This window comes from Nymphaea colorata, chromosome 10, assembly GCF_008831285.2.
Source record: "Nymphaea colorata isolate Beijing-Zhang1983 chromosome 10, ASM883128v2, whole genome shotgun sequence".
In the NCBI taxonomy this organism is placed as follows: Eukaryota; Viridiplantae; Streptophyta; class Magnoliopsida; order Nymphaeales; family Nymphaeaceae; genus Nymphaea; species Nymphaea colorata.
This window is the reverse complement of record NC_045147.1, coordinates 15,240,595-15,257,232: the sequence shown is the minus strand read 5'-3', so window position 1 is coordinate 15,257,232 and position 16,638 is coordinate 15,240,595. Positions and strand designations below refer to the sequence as shown.

At 39.7% G+C, this 16,638-nt stretch overlaps 2 protein-coding genes across 3 annotated transcripts; both read right to left on the bottom strand.

The window, feature by feature from the left end:
• Positions 1–351: 351 nt before the first annotated feature.
• LOC116262810 (G2/mitotic-specific cyclin-2-like) lies at positions 352–3,377 on the bottom strand. The gene is made up of 10 exons (XM_031642316.2): positions 2,971–3,377; positions 2,821–2,865; positions 2,680–2,722; positions 2,367–2,579; positions 2,156–2,284; positions 1,985–2,074; positions 1,659–1,880; positions 1,482–1,580; positions 1,206–1,384; positions 352–736 (listed from the first exon to the last, which is right to left on the bottom strand). The coding sequence occupies exons 1-10, from the start codon at positions 3,075–3,077 to the stop codon at positions 601–603; spliced, it is 1,263 nt and encodes a 420-aa protein (XP_031498176.1). The 5' UTR covers positions 3,078–3,377; the 3' UTR covers positions 352–600.
• An 8,558-nt stretch (positions 3,378–11,935) lies between these two features.
• LOC116262804 (phospholipase A2 homolog 3-like) lies at positions 11,936–13,961 on the bottom strand. 2 transcript variants are annotated; one of them, XM_050080182.1, is made up of 4 exons: positions 13,682–13,961; positions 13,106–13,148; positions 12,779–12,904; positions 11,936–12,306 (listed from the first exon to the last, which is right to left on the bottom strand). In XM_050080182.1, exons 1-4 carry the CDS (start codon positions 13,715–13,717, stop codon positions 12,137–12,139), a joined length of 375 nt encoding a protein of 124 aa, XP_049936139.1. In that variant the 5' UTR covers positions 13,718–13,961; the 3' UTR covers positions 11,936–12,136. The 2 variants fall into 2 exon arrangements, with proteins under 2 accessions (XP_049936139.1, XP_031498168.1); XM_031642308.2 differs by having other exon boundaries at positions 13,583–13,951.
• Between the last annotated feature and the right edge of the window lie 2,677 nt (positions 13,962–16,638).

Sequence of the window (16,638 nt, the reverse complement as noted above, 5' to 3'; positions counted from 1 at the left end):
AAATTTGATCTTGCTTGGATTTCAGGAGTCAATCTTCCTAAGGACCTGTTTTATAAAATCTTACCGAGCCGGGACTCTGTTTATGTTTGGTTAATTCAGAAACCTGGAGAGAAATGAAATCTAATAAGTTCATTTGCAGGTATCATTTCCCTTCCCTATATAGTGAAATGCATTATTTCGGGAAACAACCTTCAACATAAAAGAAGTGCTGAAGTGGGGTTATAAGAATTCGACGTCTGGAAATCATTGCCAATTTGCCATGAAACTGAAAACTTTGAATCATTCTTATGCCCATCATTCACAAGAAAGGAGAAACTAAGAAACACGCATAAGAAAGGAGAGAAAGCTACGTACAGAAGATCAAACGAATTTTATTTATGGCAGCGATAATCTTAACAAAGAACAAAGAAAGAGGTCAGCTCCCCTTTCAAATCAATGTCGCTCGTCGAGCAAACCTAATAAACAGATAGAAAACTATGCAAACTTGCTGAGAAAGTAAGTTTGGCCGAGAATTAGTCTCTTATGTAAAAACCAGCAACCATGAAAAGTCATCCACAGTTCCACTTTATCATCTTCTTCGTCAAGCGTTCGTGAAGTCAGCTACAACTGGTGTAGGAAAGAGTCGGTGAGTTTGGCAACACATCTGAACTTAGAAATAGAGTATTTCCTGTATACTGATGTTAACTTTCCGACACCCGCATTTCTATGTATGTCCTCTATCAATTTCGCGCATTCCCTGCGAAGGTGAAAAAAATCAAGACAAAAGGGATAATCAGAAGAAAGATGCAAGTGTCATGATTCAACAACTTGGAGTAGTGGCCTCCCATTCTAGATTAACAGACTCCATCTTTTCATATCAGATCACAAATCTCAAAGCTTGAGTTTGCGTTGCTCAGTGAAAACTGTCTAGAACAACTCAGACCTAAGGATTTGAGACCCGAAGGAGGCAGAAAATATCTAAGAACTAATGGCAAAGATGGTTCCCGCCAAGAAAGCCTTCAAAGTTTGAGAATTGAAAATAAATTTGATTGGACTGAAAATGAGCACAATAGCCTGCCTGTGTTAATATTTTAAAGGTGTCAAGGATTCAAAACAAAAGGCAACTAGTCCCAATCTTCAATGTTTTTTTTTTAAGCAGGAAACCATTCTCAAAATATGGATGTGAAAAAGCTTTTCAACTAAAACAATTAAGTTCAGAGACTCACTGAATCTGCTCCTCCGAATAGGTGGAATGAAAAGTGAGGGTCTTGTTCCATAGTGGAAAGTGTTTCAGCAGGGATTTTCCTGCATAAATTGCAGCAGCAGATAGCATGGATGGTGGAAATTTTAGCATCTGATATTCCACCAAACACAACTCTATTAAATAAAACGCCACCATTTCCAACTGCACCAGCAAAATCAATGTTAAGACACAGGCAACACAGACGCAGGAGCGAGAATACATAGGCACCTCTCTCTCTCTCTCCCTCCGTGTGGGATACCTTAGTCTCAGATTCTGCAGCTTTAAGAAACCTTCTCATGAAGACAAAAGGTGTTGGAACTGATAAACTAAACTGTAAAGTGTTCAGAATTGATCTCTCCTGCAGTAGCCGTAACTGTCAATTATTTCAAAAGAATTTAAGAATACATGTTTAAAAATCATTATAGATTTCTCTTACCATCTTCAAGACATCCTCTCTAGAATAAGCTCTGTCTGAGATGATCACAAAATCTTCAAGGGCAGGAACATAAACCTCCTCATATTTGCAGGCGAGTAGCATCCCTGTGATGCCAACCAGTTGAAGTGATTTTCTCATAACGTTTTCAACAGAGAGATATCTGTCAATCAGATTAACTGCCAGGAAAAGAGTCTCATGCCTCAAGTCGAATTTGTGGTGGACCTAAAAATAAAGCAGCTTATCACCTTCATTACAATAAGATGGAAAGTATCTTCCGTATGAATGCAGATAAAGTAGCAGAAGAAAAAGGTGGCAGATTGCAAAACCTCGATCAGCCAATCGACTAATATAGCTCTCATTCTGTGATTGATATCTGTTTGCTTCGACATGTAGTCTGCTGCAAGGCAGCTCATGATCTAACAAGACCGAAAGATCAATTAGACATGTCCATGTAGTCTTCATCTTCGTAATTAGATTCCTAACTGTTCAAAGTATACCTCAGTTGCTCTATAATGATTATGTATATCCTCGATGTAATCAACAACAGCCAATGGATTTCCAACGTCAGATTCGTCGATTCTAGGTGTTGGCGATTCAGCTTCTTCCATCTCAATTTCGCATGATTCCTGTCCCAACCGCTCCTATCAGGTTTATGTAAAATAGCTCACAGAGGCAAGAGAAAAAAGGAATGGAAAGAGGACGGCATACAAATTCGTCGATCTCCGACAAGGGTGGAGGGATGGAAGGCGTTGCACAGTCCATGATATTACTCTGTTCCGAGCCGTCCTCTTCTTTTTCATCCATGGAAACGTCAATCTGCACGTAGGCTGCTCGATTCTGTGTCTCTTTTTTCTCGGGTGACGAGGTTCGCGATTGTTTAGCTTTCCACCGGATATTCCCATCATTCTCTTTGCCAGTGTTCTGTAAAGCCGGCTTCCCAAAACTCGGTTACAGAGAAAAGAAACTAAAGACCATAATGTTGAAGATAAAGGTAACGCAACATTGTGAATAATCAGTAAACCTGTGCAACTAACTGTGTTTTGGCAAGAATAGCACCATACTGTCTGCAGCCAGAGAAAAGGACGATAGTCTGTTAAAACCGAGCAGATCATTCAAATCTTACATAGTCCAGAAAACACCAACCAAGAATTGGGTTTGTCACCTCGTGATTGGTCGATCATGAGGGATGAAACTCTTCGTAGGATCTCTGTTCAACAAAATTCTTTTATTTTCGTGTAACACCAGAAAGGAAAAACTGGCAGAAATAACCTGCAGAAGTGAAGCAGAAACAACAAGAAAAGAAAGTACGTACTGAGGAGGAAGCCGGTCGGGATCTTTAAGGTTTGATGAGCTATAACAGCGACCGTCAACAAGGTTTCCGATATCTCCCAACGCGCTCCGTCTGCCCGCTCTCGCCATTCCGTGTCCTTTTTCTTTTATTTTTACTCCTTTGAGAAGGAAAAGGAGAGAGAAACTTAGTCAAGAGGGTCTCAGAAAGACATAAGGAGAGAGCTATTCCTGATCACCATGGAAAGGTGGAGAAGAGGAAGCAAGAGCGCGAGAAAAGGAGGCGAATTGGTATATCAGAAATAGAAGGGGAGGGGGGTTTTCGAGAAGGAAGGGAAGGTTTCCAGAGCGAGAGAGAGAAATTGAAGGATGTTCCAACGGATAGTAGCCCACCAGAGGCAACAGAGAAGCGTGAAGAGAGACTTAACGGTCGAGGCATATCGACCGTCCGATCTCATCGTTGACGGTGCTTAAGAAGCCTTGCTCGGTTGCATCCACAAATTGAATTCCAAAGGCATTAAACAAAGCCCTCTTTGACGAACTTTTGCCCCCACTCGCTGACCTCTCTCCTTCTCTCTCTTGGGAACACACGAATATTTTTGCCAATGTTTTTTTCTTTGTCTCCACCACCCATAAAATTTACAAAGCTTGTTTCGAAACCTATTACAATTTAACACAGTCAAACGTGACAATAAGTTTTAAACCTAAGAAAAAGTTTTAAACCTAATTTTCTTGATGAAGTGGACTGTCTTGCTGCTTAGTATGCTAAAACAAGTTATTATAAGATCAATTAATTGTTACTTTAAAGATATTAAAAAAACAGTTAATTTTTTTAGTCTTGATTTAATTTAATGGTAAGAGAAGAATGTGAACGCTGTCAAGTAAAAATTCTCTAAGACCCAACTTTGTTATATTCTCAAGACTCGCTTTTAACAAAATTTTACATCATCTTAAATAAAGTCATGTTCAAGCATTTAAAAAAATACTTTTGAATCCCAGAGGACTTGTAGATTAGTTCAGTGAGCATAAGAACGCAATCTGAGGCTGCAAAGATGGCTGACAAGAGGGCTGGTCTAGTTGCTTTTATGGGCAGTTGGTCATGTTACTAGTGCCTTTCTCTTCATATCTCATATGCATTACATGAAAAAAGGAAAGTTCATTTTTTTTTTACTGACAGATGGGCTAACTAATTTTCAAAAAGAAATTGATGGAGTCCCCTAGATTTTAAGTTATTTTCAGAAGACGACCTCCGCATGTGTGGAAATTATAAATGAGAGCCAAAATTTAAAATATGTTAAATAAAAGAAAGAGTATAAACTTACGTTGGCCTTGTAACGGATTGGCCCATATAGATGCCTTTTGCAACACTGAATTGGATATCGAAAATAATTTTTCTCTTTCAATTTTGTGCTTGTTGGTAGAGAATGAATATTTTTTTCTTGCTTAGTTCCCTTTGGTTTATTTCTTAGGAAGAAACTGGTTCATTTTTGAAGATCAGCCAAAAACCACACTAATCACAACAGCTGTTAAATTACAAGTTAAACGGAACTACTACTTACCCAAATGAAAAAGAAAAACTACTTTGAAAAGACTGACTCTCCCTATATTTTGTCATTTGAGGACCAGTTTCAGTTTCCCCTTACTGACATTAGAACCCTTTGCGAATTGTGTGCGACGAAGTACTAAATTAAGTGAATGTTTGTAAATGTTGCCGGTCGACTGGCCGAAGGCTTTGGGAAAACCTTCGGCGCCGCGCGGGACGAACAAGACTTAAAAAAGTCGGCCCGTGACACTAAGCTCCATCGAAATAAATCTTAGAAAGTATTACAAAAAGCTCGCACCTTTTCCTTGACTACTTAACTTTCGAGGTTTCACAAACCATCCTCTACGAGATTTGTGTGTGCCCGTATCACATAGGAGGGCATTTGAGCTTAGCTCTGCCATTCACAATGATGAATCACCTTCAGGAATCGACGCCATGATTACCCAATTTAGGGGTCAAAGCAATTATATTAATCAGACATATCGCAGAGATGGTGGATGTCCAATTCTAACGGGAAGACACTCTTGGGAGGCCTCAACGAGCAAGGACTTGCAGATGGAACTCCAAGAGTTGCTATTTCAGTTATGATTAAATGGGCCTAGTCGCTCGTCGGGGAAGAATCTGGCGGAGCAGAGAGCAACCACTTTCTAGTCAAATCAAATGAGGTGCTAGGGCCTTGAATTGAAACTGATACATCTAATTCCTTCCTCTTCAAAAAGAATGGATGAGTTATACTCCAGGACCTGCTTTGTGTTAGGCTTTAGTTATTGATCCTACTTTTGCCTCTGTAGCAGTGTACTTACACATTTCTTGTAGGGAGATAGATACATTCGTGTACATACTTTTCCACAGAAGCTTAAGGTTGTAAGTGGTAGCTGCCTAAGCGTAGCTCTTACAGTAGAAAGAAAACCTGATGATGTTTGTCGCATGGCTGCAACTTCGGAAGGTGAGACTGGTGCGCTACGTATAGCCAGAAATGGATGGATCAATCACCATCGCTGTAAAAGCGTTAGAAATGAGATTTACCGACACTACATCGGTGTCACTAGGAAAGTCAATGAAAGTTGTATACCAAATCCCTTTAGCGCATGGTGAAATGTACACAGGAACTCCAAATATCATTAGCAACAAAGTGTCCAATATCAGTGGTATGAATTCGGTGACGGCCACTTAACGCCAGCGACTGTCGTCGATGGGGATCTTTTCTGATGGTCGGGCACATTAGTGATTGCCTATCACGGACGCTCGGTCAGTGAAAACTCAGTTTTTATTGAAGGTAAGATGAAGTCCTTGCACATGATTTTCAAGGGGATGAAGTCCTTGCACATGATTTTCATGGGGATGAAGTATGAATATGAGTGAAGTATTATTAAGCAACAGTACTACGCGCATTAGCTAATGAGATTATGTTCGAGGAATTAATTAAATAATTATCACTGAATGCTGATGGCCAAATGCCTAAATTCCATGCATGTTCATCTCTTCACGCCCATCTGCTCCACTTTTATAAAATTGTGCCATAGAAGAAAATAGCTAACCGTTTCAGGTGGGTTATGCTTCAACTCCTAAGCTTACACCTCCATAAATAGTCGCTTAGTCCAAGATGGTGCTCTCTTCATAAATAACATCAACTCACTCTTTGCAGTGCCTCTAAAAACCATATTTATTTCGTAAAAGGATGTCAACAGGACTTCATTACAGTTTTGCATGACTCATACGCAAAAGGGAATCAAAGGCTACTTTCTAGCACTTCTAGCACACAGTCAAATTTTCCATATACCTATATATATATATATATATATATATATATATATATATATATATATATATATATATATATAGTTGCCTTTCGTTATTGAATCTTCTTGAGCCAAACTCATTAGAGGCAAATATAGGAAATGCCGTTCTATGAAGTCGGTCCCTCTCCTAAACCTGAAATTCTACTTCATTCCTAGTTATTATGAAGGTCATTGCATCAGTTTCCAACAATTTCCCCTCATTTTCTTGAAGAGTAGAACCAACCAATCTCTCATGGTTGCCTTAGCTTGCAAACTTACATTTCTGTCATCTATGCGATGATAATGACCTCATCATGCTCTTTGGTTCCTCGATCTCCCTTCCAGAGCCACAATTCTCTGTATGGGTGCTGTTCTCTGCAGGTCATGCAATGTAGGAGTTCAGCCAGAGAAGACAATGAGGTAACTTGAAATTTGCTAGATCGAATACTTCAAGGTTTGGAGCATTAGTTAAAATCAGAGACAAGTTTGATTCTAAAAGTTAAGGTTGAATATCTTAAAGAGGAGGATTTTAATATCTCAAACTTTCAAAATTGCCTCACCCTCAATAATTTGAAAATCTTTAATGACCATATAAAACAGAGACTTTTACTTCTTTATGCCTTGGTGGTAACCGTTTCGTAGAGCATTGAATCTAAGTAGGTTAGGAGGCACATTAAGATTTGCCATTCAATCTGCTATCCAGCCTCAGTTTTGATTGGGTCATGATCACTGAAGGCCACCTTTTTTGCATGAAACTCATCTAGTTGGTCAAGGACATCTCACATTCCCCTGAATATATATGGTTTCTTCACATTGCATGAATACCACACGGAGCTGGGAAGGAAGCACAGGTGCTGTAAGGATTTGGCTCTATAAGGCATGAAGTTTTTGGTCAGATGATCTAAAACCTCGAAAAATCTTATTCTCTTCTTTGCTTTGTGATGCTAACCTCAATGGCAGTAAGGCAGCATTTGAGTCAGATTTCGCCTTACATGACTAAGAGTTTATAAATGGGTGCTCAAGAGCTCATAATATTTTCTTGGGCAACTATGCCTCGCTGAATTTGACAGATTTAAGCAAACCTACTTGGTGCTACTCATAAACCCCATGGTCCCCAGATGTCTGGCCCGGTCCGAGAAAAAGAGAAATCCCACAGTGGTGCTTGAAATCTAAGAAACAAGACATGACAAAGAGATAACTAATTTCCTCGCATTATAGCTCATATCTGCCATCTCCAGCAGCTCAATCTACTTGATGGCGTAGAACGTCTGCAACTTCTTTTTTTGTTAAGAACCAGTTTTAAGGCTATATTTATAAAAATTTGTTTCTCAATCAAAGGAACAATTGTGAATCTTAAAAAGAGATAGTATCGTTTGTACAGGGTCATCTTAGTTGAGGACACAAAATCAGATTGAAATCAAAAGAGTAAGGGCGTTGCAGCCTGCAGGTGAGAAAATGAGCAGCTTCACAACTGCTCCCATTCAATTGTGACACTCATGATATTGACCAGTACACGAACATCTCATGAATGAAAGAAACTATAAACTGGAACCATGTATAGGGTTTGGCTTTCGAGCCCGTGTTTACCAATAAGGCTAGCTAGGAGCCAATTCTGCAAGATATAAGGGAATTCTATACATAATATTGCAAAGAATAAATATGGGATGATGGATAAGACAGATAAGGGATAAGTTGCCCAAAAAAGAGACTACCTGCAGTGGATAATAAACAGGGGGTGGATGGGGATGAAGAATGTGCATTCCTGAATTTTTTCTGGGTAACTCCCGCTTCGTGAGATCCTCCACTGATGATGCTATTATTATGCTAGTATATTAAAAAATGTCCAAATGCTGCCTCCGTTTCCATGATGTAGACCAAGATGGCCTAGCCGCTAAAATTTTGAGTTCCTCTTCATCTTTTTATCTTTGTGGAAATACACAGTCCTTTTTCTACTTATCATGTTGCTTAAGACATAAATGATTTTCAGAACACAATGATTGCAACATAAATATACCAACTTTATCTCATATTTTACTTGATCTTTCTGTGCTAGTTCAAACTATAGGACTTTATAAAAAGTACTGGTTGCATCTGTATACCTAACAACTAGATCCATGTGATTTGGCATCGCAGATGGAGAAGATTTTTGCTGACGATAGCGTCAACAGAGATATCACAATATAAAATATCTTTAAAGCATTCAAGATATTTTCTGACAGATGCACGAGACTCCAAAACTAGAGAAAGAAGAAAATATCTTAAGCATTAAGCCATACTGCAACATGCAGCCAAAGCCACATACGAACACTAACTACTGCAGAGAAAGATCTGCTCTGAAATGCTACTGTTCGCGGGGAAAAGCCATCAAACAAGTTGATGGATAAATAACAAAACAAGGTGACTTGTAAAGAAGGTGGGTTGATGGATAAATAACAAAACAAGGTGACTTGTAAAGAAGGTGGGTAAGACGAACAAGAGGGAGCTGTGTAATGCGCAGCCCTGTTTTGTCTATTAACAAATGGTGTTAGTTTAATCAAGCATCTTTCTTGAACTAACAATTCTTAAACTGATCAGGACGTAAACTGAGTTCCATTTCCTGCAGATATTTTTAGACTTGGGGCCACCATCTAAGAGTTGCAGTATGAGAGCTTCTGGATAATCTGTCAGAAAAAAGCTGCTTCACTGCTGTAGTCCTTCCTGGTTGAAGGATTTGCTTATCATCTCGGAGAGAGGCGCAAGAAGATATTTTTCAAGAGGGGGCCAAGTTTTTGGAAGATGTGTAACTTAATCAGCACTTGCTAAAGCTGATGAAGCATTGGTTGTTTGAGTTAGGGGTTTTTCTAACTTTCCTCTCCCCAAAAAAATTAATCCTACAAGTCGAAAGCATAGTCACGTGTACCTCATTTTCGGAGCTATGGTCAGGCTTTTGAGAGGACGTCTGATTTCCCTATTCCAGGGACGCCTTTGTAGTTGTACATGGTGTCCCAACAACGGGAAGAACAAACGCGGCCTTTGCATCGCTAATGGCGTGCAACGCTCTTGGGAAATCAGCACCTTCGTGGTACCTCAGTGAAAACTTGAAATTAGGTATGGAGGATGAATCTTATGGCGCAGTTCACTTGAAATTCGAAGCCAAATATGATTAGGACGAGCGGCAGCTTGAGTGCAGGAAGGAATCTTCCTTTGGAAAAGCTCATGTCCTACATGCAAACATGGTAAAGTTTTTTCTCGCTACAATATTAATCCCAAAAACGAGATGTTTTTTCATCGGTTATGAGAAAGTTCTTTTCCAAATTCAGACGCTCCCTGCCTACCACATTTATTGACATTTGCCTATTCCACGTAGAAACTTTTTGGTGGAAAACGAATACCCTACAAGTTTTTGGTGTGCCAATGAGCTAGATGAAAAGGTTTGGCAGCTATTTAAAAATGCTTCGATATTCAACTCCTACAAGTTACAAAATCTTATCTACATATATGAAATAGAGTAACCTAACCATTTACTTTTACTTTTATTAGGTATCAAGCGTGGCATCTATGGCTAGAATTAGGGAAAAGAAAAAGAAAAAACGTCTGAAATTCAATTGTAATGGTATAGCTGGTCAGTGTGGAAGGACATGTAAGCAACGTCTCCCCGCTTTAATTCCTGTGGGTGTTATTTTCTTAAGGCACAAAAGGTAGGGTATGTTTTGTGGAGTTGAAGGCAGCTCACTGCCCAACCGGGGTTAGGGGAAATGGTGGGTAAAGCTTTCGGACTTCATCCAAGTAGTGGATAGTTAACCTCATGCTCATCTTAAAATATGAAGATAAAGAAAAGTTCTGCAAGTTGCTCAGCAGGATCCAGCCAAAGGGGAGGATAGATGGCGAGCACCTTTCTGCCATTCTTTTAAGGGTGTTTGATGACACCAAAAACCAGATTCTGCCTCTAAAACCAGATTTTTGGAATGTTTTGGTGCCATTCAGTTTTGATGAAACTTGATTTTGTAAAAGGGAGTAAAGAACCTGTACCCCTTTTAAGTTATTCAAAAACCAGGTTTTGATTGTGCCACCTAAACAAAAAAGTCCCAAAAACTCGTTAGAAGATCATCCCAATTCCTGCGTGACATGAAACACCGCCATTTGTTTCCTTTTGTGATTAATAATCACATGAATCCATTTATGATTTAGGATTGGCTCTGCGCTTGGTTTGAATGCTAACGAAAACAAACGTTTCAGATGTGAAAATAAGAACAGGCCATTTCTTATGGAGTGGGCAGATAACTGATTTCCTGCAAACAAAATCTGTTTCTTTTTCCCTTTTTCTAATTATTTGGTCATTTTAATATTTATTAAATATGGTGATGTTCAAGTATCACATGCATATTTTAAAATTTTGATTGGACCCTGCACATCCTTTCTTTCTGCAGATTCCATGCTTTGAATACCTTTTTTTCTTTGTTTTTTATTTCGTTTTCAAAATCTTTGCATTAAAAAATGCAAGCCAATATTCTCACAGAGATTCAGGACTATTGCAGAGGGAACTTCTGCCTTTTTGGAAAGCGGTTCAGCTTTTGAACCGATAACATTGACATTGATTTATAATTTTAGACCACCAAAATACAATTGGAACTAGGAAGTTCCATGGAAGGCCTCTAGTTTCTGGATTTTGAGGTTAAGAGTAGATCATACGAGTGCTGCCAAGTTACATTCTTGAAGGGTTCTCAAACCTCTAATATTTGTTTTTACGATTGACATTTGGCCTCTGAAAATTAATGCTGCAAATCTTTTCCTTTTCTTCTTCCACGAAGGTAGTTTTTGTGTGTTAGATAGAATTATATGTGGGTCTAATAAACGATCAGCAGAAACTTCATAGCGTTTAAACTTTTTTTACGATTTTGTTGGGGAATTTGAAATGTTGCTGTCAGATGGTAGTGCATGAGTTTGCCTTTAAAGTTTAAACCGTCTCGTTAAACAAAATTAAAGGCCTTAAAGCTGTGTTTTTCTTCATCAAAATCTATGAATGTCCACTGAGAGGGCGGCAATGAGTCAAAGCATTTGATTTTCCACTGTTATCATAATTTTTACCAGAACTTGTCCAAGAAGCCGAACAAACCTCATCCGTAATATTGTTGGCTGATTTTTCCAATCTCATTTCTGTTTTAGTTACTTTCAAATGATGCCAAGTGCAAATGAAGTAGTCCCTGATATGAGATGTAACAACGACAGGTCCCACGCGTAGAAATTTCAGAAACGGAAACGATTTAATTCTAATAATAATGTTCATCAACTTCAAGAGGCGAAAGTGAAAAAAGGAAAAGAAAACAAAGAAGATCCTTGGATTTGCGTGTTGGAGAAAAAGTGTCGTCACAGCTCAATCTGACCAAGATCATTACCAGACCAAGATCATTCAGATTCAGAATAAGGATGGTAACCACGTGGTCTGGGGCAGCCGTTGGCTTCTTGTGATGTCTTCCCGTTCTTTATTCCTCGTGTTTCATTATTTAATGTCATCTGGTGAAGCAAGACTCTCTTGTGGAGGAAAATTTCAATGATTCATTCCCCACAAGATAATCCCATTGAAATCCTTTTCATTCTGTAGTCTCTATCAAAAGAAGCAATCTTCTAACTACAATCAAATAAATAATGCATGTACAGAACAGAATTGATGCCATCAAGATGCCACAAGAGTGTGAACACAAACACCATTATTTCGTTCGCTGAAACGCATCCTTTTTTAAATTGAGAACGTCATTAGAAGGAAGATTCTTCCACAATTGTCATTAAGGAATTGAGACTACACTAAGCGCAGCCTGTCCTTGGCCTAAGTGGTAATGCTCACGTACATTTGATAGTTTGATGTAAAACTAATTTAAGTCATCCGTAATGTAATACTAATGATGTATTACGCCTCCGGCTATCAGTGCTGCTTGAATGACTGCAGAGATAACATCAGCAACTTCGGCTAGAAGACATGTGCTTCCCCTGAAGGCTTCTGCTCCAGAGTCGCGAGCCGTTGCAACACATTGCAGCAATTCCTCATTGCACTCCAGATCAAGGTAATCTATTATGATATAAGAAGATCAGGAAGATAACGAGCAAATAATGATGATAAGGACACAGCTCAAAAGGCAATGGCGTTCGCCGAAAGGGGTGAACTTTTTTATATTGGAAAGCAAGTTATGCCTAGTTCTTGTATAGTTAACTTCAACCATGTTCCTAAACACCCGATGAAAATTGTCAGAAAGGCTCAGCTCCTGAACTACTGCTGAAAATTCGGCTCTGAAGACCACTGACCTCTTGCATTAGTTAAGCTGACCAAATATCTAATACACCTGTTAAAACTTCAAATCTCATGAACTACCAGTTCCTGAACTCCTAATCAAATTTCAGATTTCAAAACCAATTTCATGGCAACCATGGTCATAAAACCATAAAAACATTGAGTTCGTGACCTTGCTCAAGATTAACATGATGCCGATGCGTGCTAGACTATTCTATTCAAAAGTAGAAGAAGGGGAAAAAGCTTCACTTACTGTTCTTAGCCTCAACGCAAGCGTCATGCTTCTGACAGCAGGCATCTAGGCTATCACATGGTCGCTCTCCAGCACAGCCAGTGTACATAATCCCGCAATACTTGCCATATCTCAAGAATGGTGGTACTGCAAAAACCACCATTCAAATAAAAGGAGGCTCCAATGAATCCAAAAAAGGGCCAGGGGCCAAAACCACCATTAACCAGATGAATTTCAAAGAACAGCAAAGGCGACTGCTTATAGGAGCCCGAAGAAGCCATTAGCAGAATCGATTTCAAGGAACAGAAAATGAATTAAGATAGGAGAACATTAAGGCAATAGAAGTACCAGAGCAGAACTCTGAGTGGCACGTCCTGCTACAACCTGTATGCTGTAGAACATGGAGAAGGAAAGAGGAAAAACAAAAAGATAAAAAGGAATCAAAACTGAAGGTTCAACACCAAAAGACCACATTTACATGATCCAAATCAACATGCCCTGAGCTCAAGGCCTCTCAAAACCTTGTCGGAGCGTCCAAACTTAAGCCTAAAATTGATATCTTTTCGAAGAACGAGAGCAAGAAGACATGATCAAATTTGAAGGCGATACCAGTGAGGTGGTGGAATCCCAGTTTACACGGGATCAAATCCCTCTTGGTCACGGATGGTTTTCATATAATGGATGCCTTCGCAAATGAAGGCAGTCGCTCAATGGCTTGCGCCCAGAAAATGGAGGCCCCATTAAGCCATCACTTGCAAGCTTTCTCACCATTCGAGGAACAAACCGAAAAAAAGAAAGAAACGGGTCTCCGTTTACACTACTTACTGCATTTGAATAAACTTGCAGAGCAGAGTCCTGAAAGCCGAGGTTAAGTCCCTGAACTCTATGCAGCAGAGAAGACAGGGAGAGTGATGAAACCATTACCATGATGACAACATTAAACCCGCAGCACCCCGTCATGGCTAATGATGCCGGTGATGGCTACTGATGCCGGCGGTGCTGCTGTTCTTCCTTCTCTGATAGACCTGAAATCAATGCATGCCAGTGCGCCGATTTATAGACTTCATACATCATCAAACAGCCATTTGTGGTCTGTCTGAATGTGGGTGAGAGACGTAGAAGAGTTGTGTTTTTGTCATGTTCCCTCCCGTGAACACATTTTGTTTCTCCCTTCCTCTCCTCTCTCTCTCTTGTCATTGCGTGCAATGAGGCGAAGGATTTCACCCCACGAGAGTTCAAGCTCTTCTCAATCGTTGATTTGGCGAATCTCGCGGTTCCCCGGAGCTCTGTTGCTGCGATGGGGTCCGGTGGCTCCAAAAATAGAAGGGTCTGTGGGCCTCAAGTCTGGGGCCTCCTCTAGACCGAGGCATGGAGCCCAGATGGAGGGTCTCATTCTTGTGTTAGATAATTGGATCTGCGAGAAGTACGCCATTTTTTAGGCTCTACCATCACTTTGGATTTCGGGTGCTTTCCCGACTTGCCGGAATTGTTGCCTGAGTTGGCCTGATGGACGGTGAGCGTCCGGTTGATCAAGTGGATCATCAGCAGCCTTTTGTAGCTTTCATTGGTTAACTCACAACAACAAGAAAGGAAATTGGAGCCTCATTCTGGCGCATAACTTGGCCCGGATCCGCGCAGAATCTAGGAAGAACCAAGTTTGGTGTAGAAGAAAGAGATCCGGTTGAATATTTCAGGTGGAAATTGTTGGGTTTGACTAATAAGCGGTTCGGGTCAGACCTGTAGGAACTTTTTACATTGGATCTGAACCTGACCCATTTTATAAGTAAGAAGTAAGAGCCCCAAATTTCAATACAAAAACATGATTTTATCAGGCAAAATTATGCTTAGTTTACATCTTCTCTAATCAGATCAGATGTGAGCTTTCTATGAGACCGGACAAGGGTCCAAACAAGGCAACTCCAACCAGATCTAATCGTTCTGTTCGATGTGTTTACTAGATACTTAGACATTTCATGTCAGTGTGTTCTCAACGAGGCGATGAGGAGCGGTTTGGATAAAAAAAAAGTAACCTTTTCCCTCTAAAGAGAATAACATGAGGGCTACCAAAAATGAGTCATAATTAGAGCCTGCAGGAACGTATATATAGAAGTTCTGAGGCTGCCTTTCCGTCACTGAAAGCTTCTGTGACTTCATATCCGACGTTATATAGTTCGTCACTATAGGTCGTGCCATTGATTGAGTGGTTGCGAAATCCACCATCGTCAGTGATTAATTTAAACCAGTTACTTAATTTAAGCGACATCCGATAGTTATATTTTCTACTAGGCTTCCTAAGCATCATTGAGAAATGTGTGTGCCTATATATATATAAAAGCATGCTCACACACACACACACACACACACACACTGTAGATCCATCATATTGAAAGATTTCACACACCGTGAGAAATTGTTTTCCATCATATTGAAAGATTTCACACACTGATTGTATATTATTAAAAACCTGAGAGTATTGCAAAGTATAATTCAATGACGATAACACCACAAGACTATGGCAGTAATAAGAAGCAGATTTAGATGGCCGTCATCGACTTCAGTTTTGGGGCCTAATTACTTCAAAGCAGTAGTAGGATATCCACAAAGAACAGGAGAGAGAAGGGGGAGATGCAGAGAAGATCATGGACGACAACTGATGAAAGAAATACAAGCATATTGATCAAAGAATAAAAGATGATGGCATGCCATTCTATCCTGAGAAGTTAATTGTACCCATCAATGGAGCAATCTCCATTGAAATATTTACTCGAGAGGAGCAAAAGGCAGAGGAACTGCTGTTTCGCCATTTACGTGAAGAAACAAGGATTTGCCTTGTAGAGAAACTCTTAGAAACTGTGTTTGATCACCTAGCATCTTATATTCAATGTATTTTAAGATCTTATGGGTTATGATATCTTAGATTCTACGACTTTTTACTGCATTAATTTCTACCAAGGACTTGATCAAATCTCATGTGTTTGAAATTAAGATGCAAGGATCACGAAATTTGTAAATTTTACATCTTGAAATCTCAAGTTAGACCCCGTCCTTTGTGATTTGAGAGCCGCGGGATCCATGGTTCTAATGCATAGTCGTGATGTTAAATATCCAAATTTGAGCCAATATTTGTTAAATGAGACCCTCAAATCTATGATTTGGAATAATCAATTGACCTAAAAATGGAAGGAGCTAACATCAAGTCAAAAAAATATGTTTAAAACCCAAGAAATAAAAAAAAAATCCTGTTTTTTCCCGTATAAACAAGATTTGATGGGTTGAAAAACCTCAAACCACTGATTTCCTAGTCCAAGCTCCAAACGCCAAACAAATCTACAGCTATGAATTAATCTGAGTTTGAGACTGAATTAATCTGAGCCTAAAAGTGGATGATCTGAACATTAAATTGGATTGACATTAACACCCATACCCAGAAAGAATCCATGTTCACTCCCCTTAAATCCCTACCAAGTATCAAACAACGTGTGGACGCATGGATAAATTGTGGTTGGCATGATTGTGATGGGCAGTCCTGCCTGTGGATTCCCGAATTCCGGTGACTACTTAATTCCCTGCCACCATTCTCTTTGATCTTAAAAGGCTCGCACAATATAAAACTGACATGTCCAGTCATTCCTTCATTTCATTCAGCAGCATGCGCCAGTGCTATGTCTGAAACCGGCCATTAGCTGTGAGGGTAGCTCAAATTTATGTTATAACAATTTTTGTCTTATACAGCACTGGGGCATGCTCTGAATCAGCAACTTTATTTAGTAGATGTAGATGCCACGAGAAGCTCGAGTTTGGCCAGCTCGATCGAACTCGATTCGGCTTAAAAAGCTTCAGCTCTAGATCGGCTCCAATTTGAGTTGAGTCAAGATCAAGCT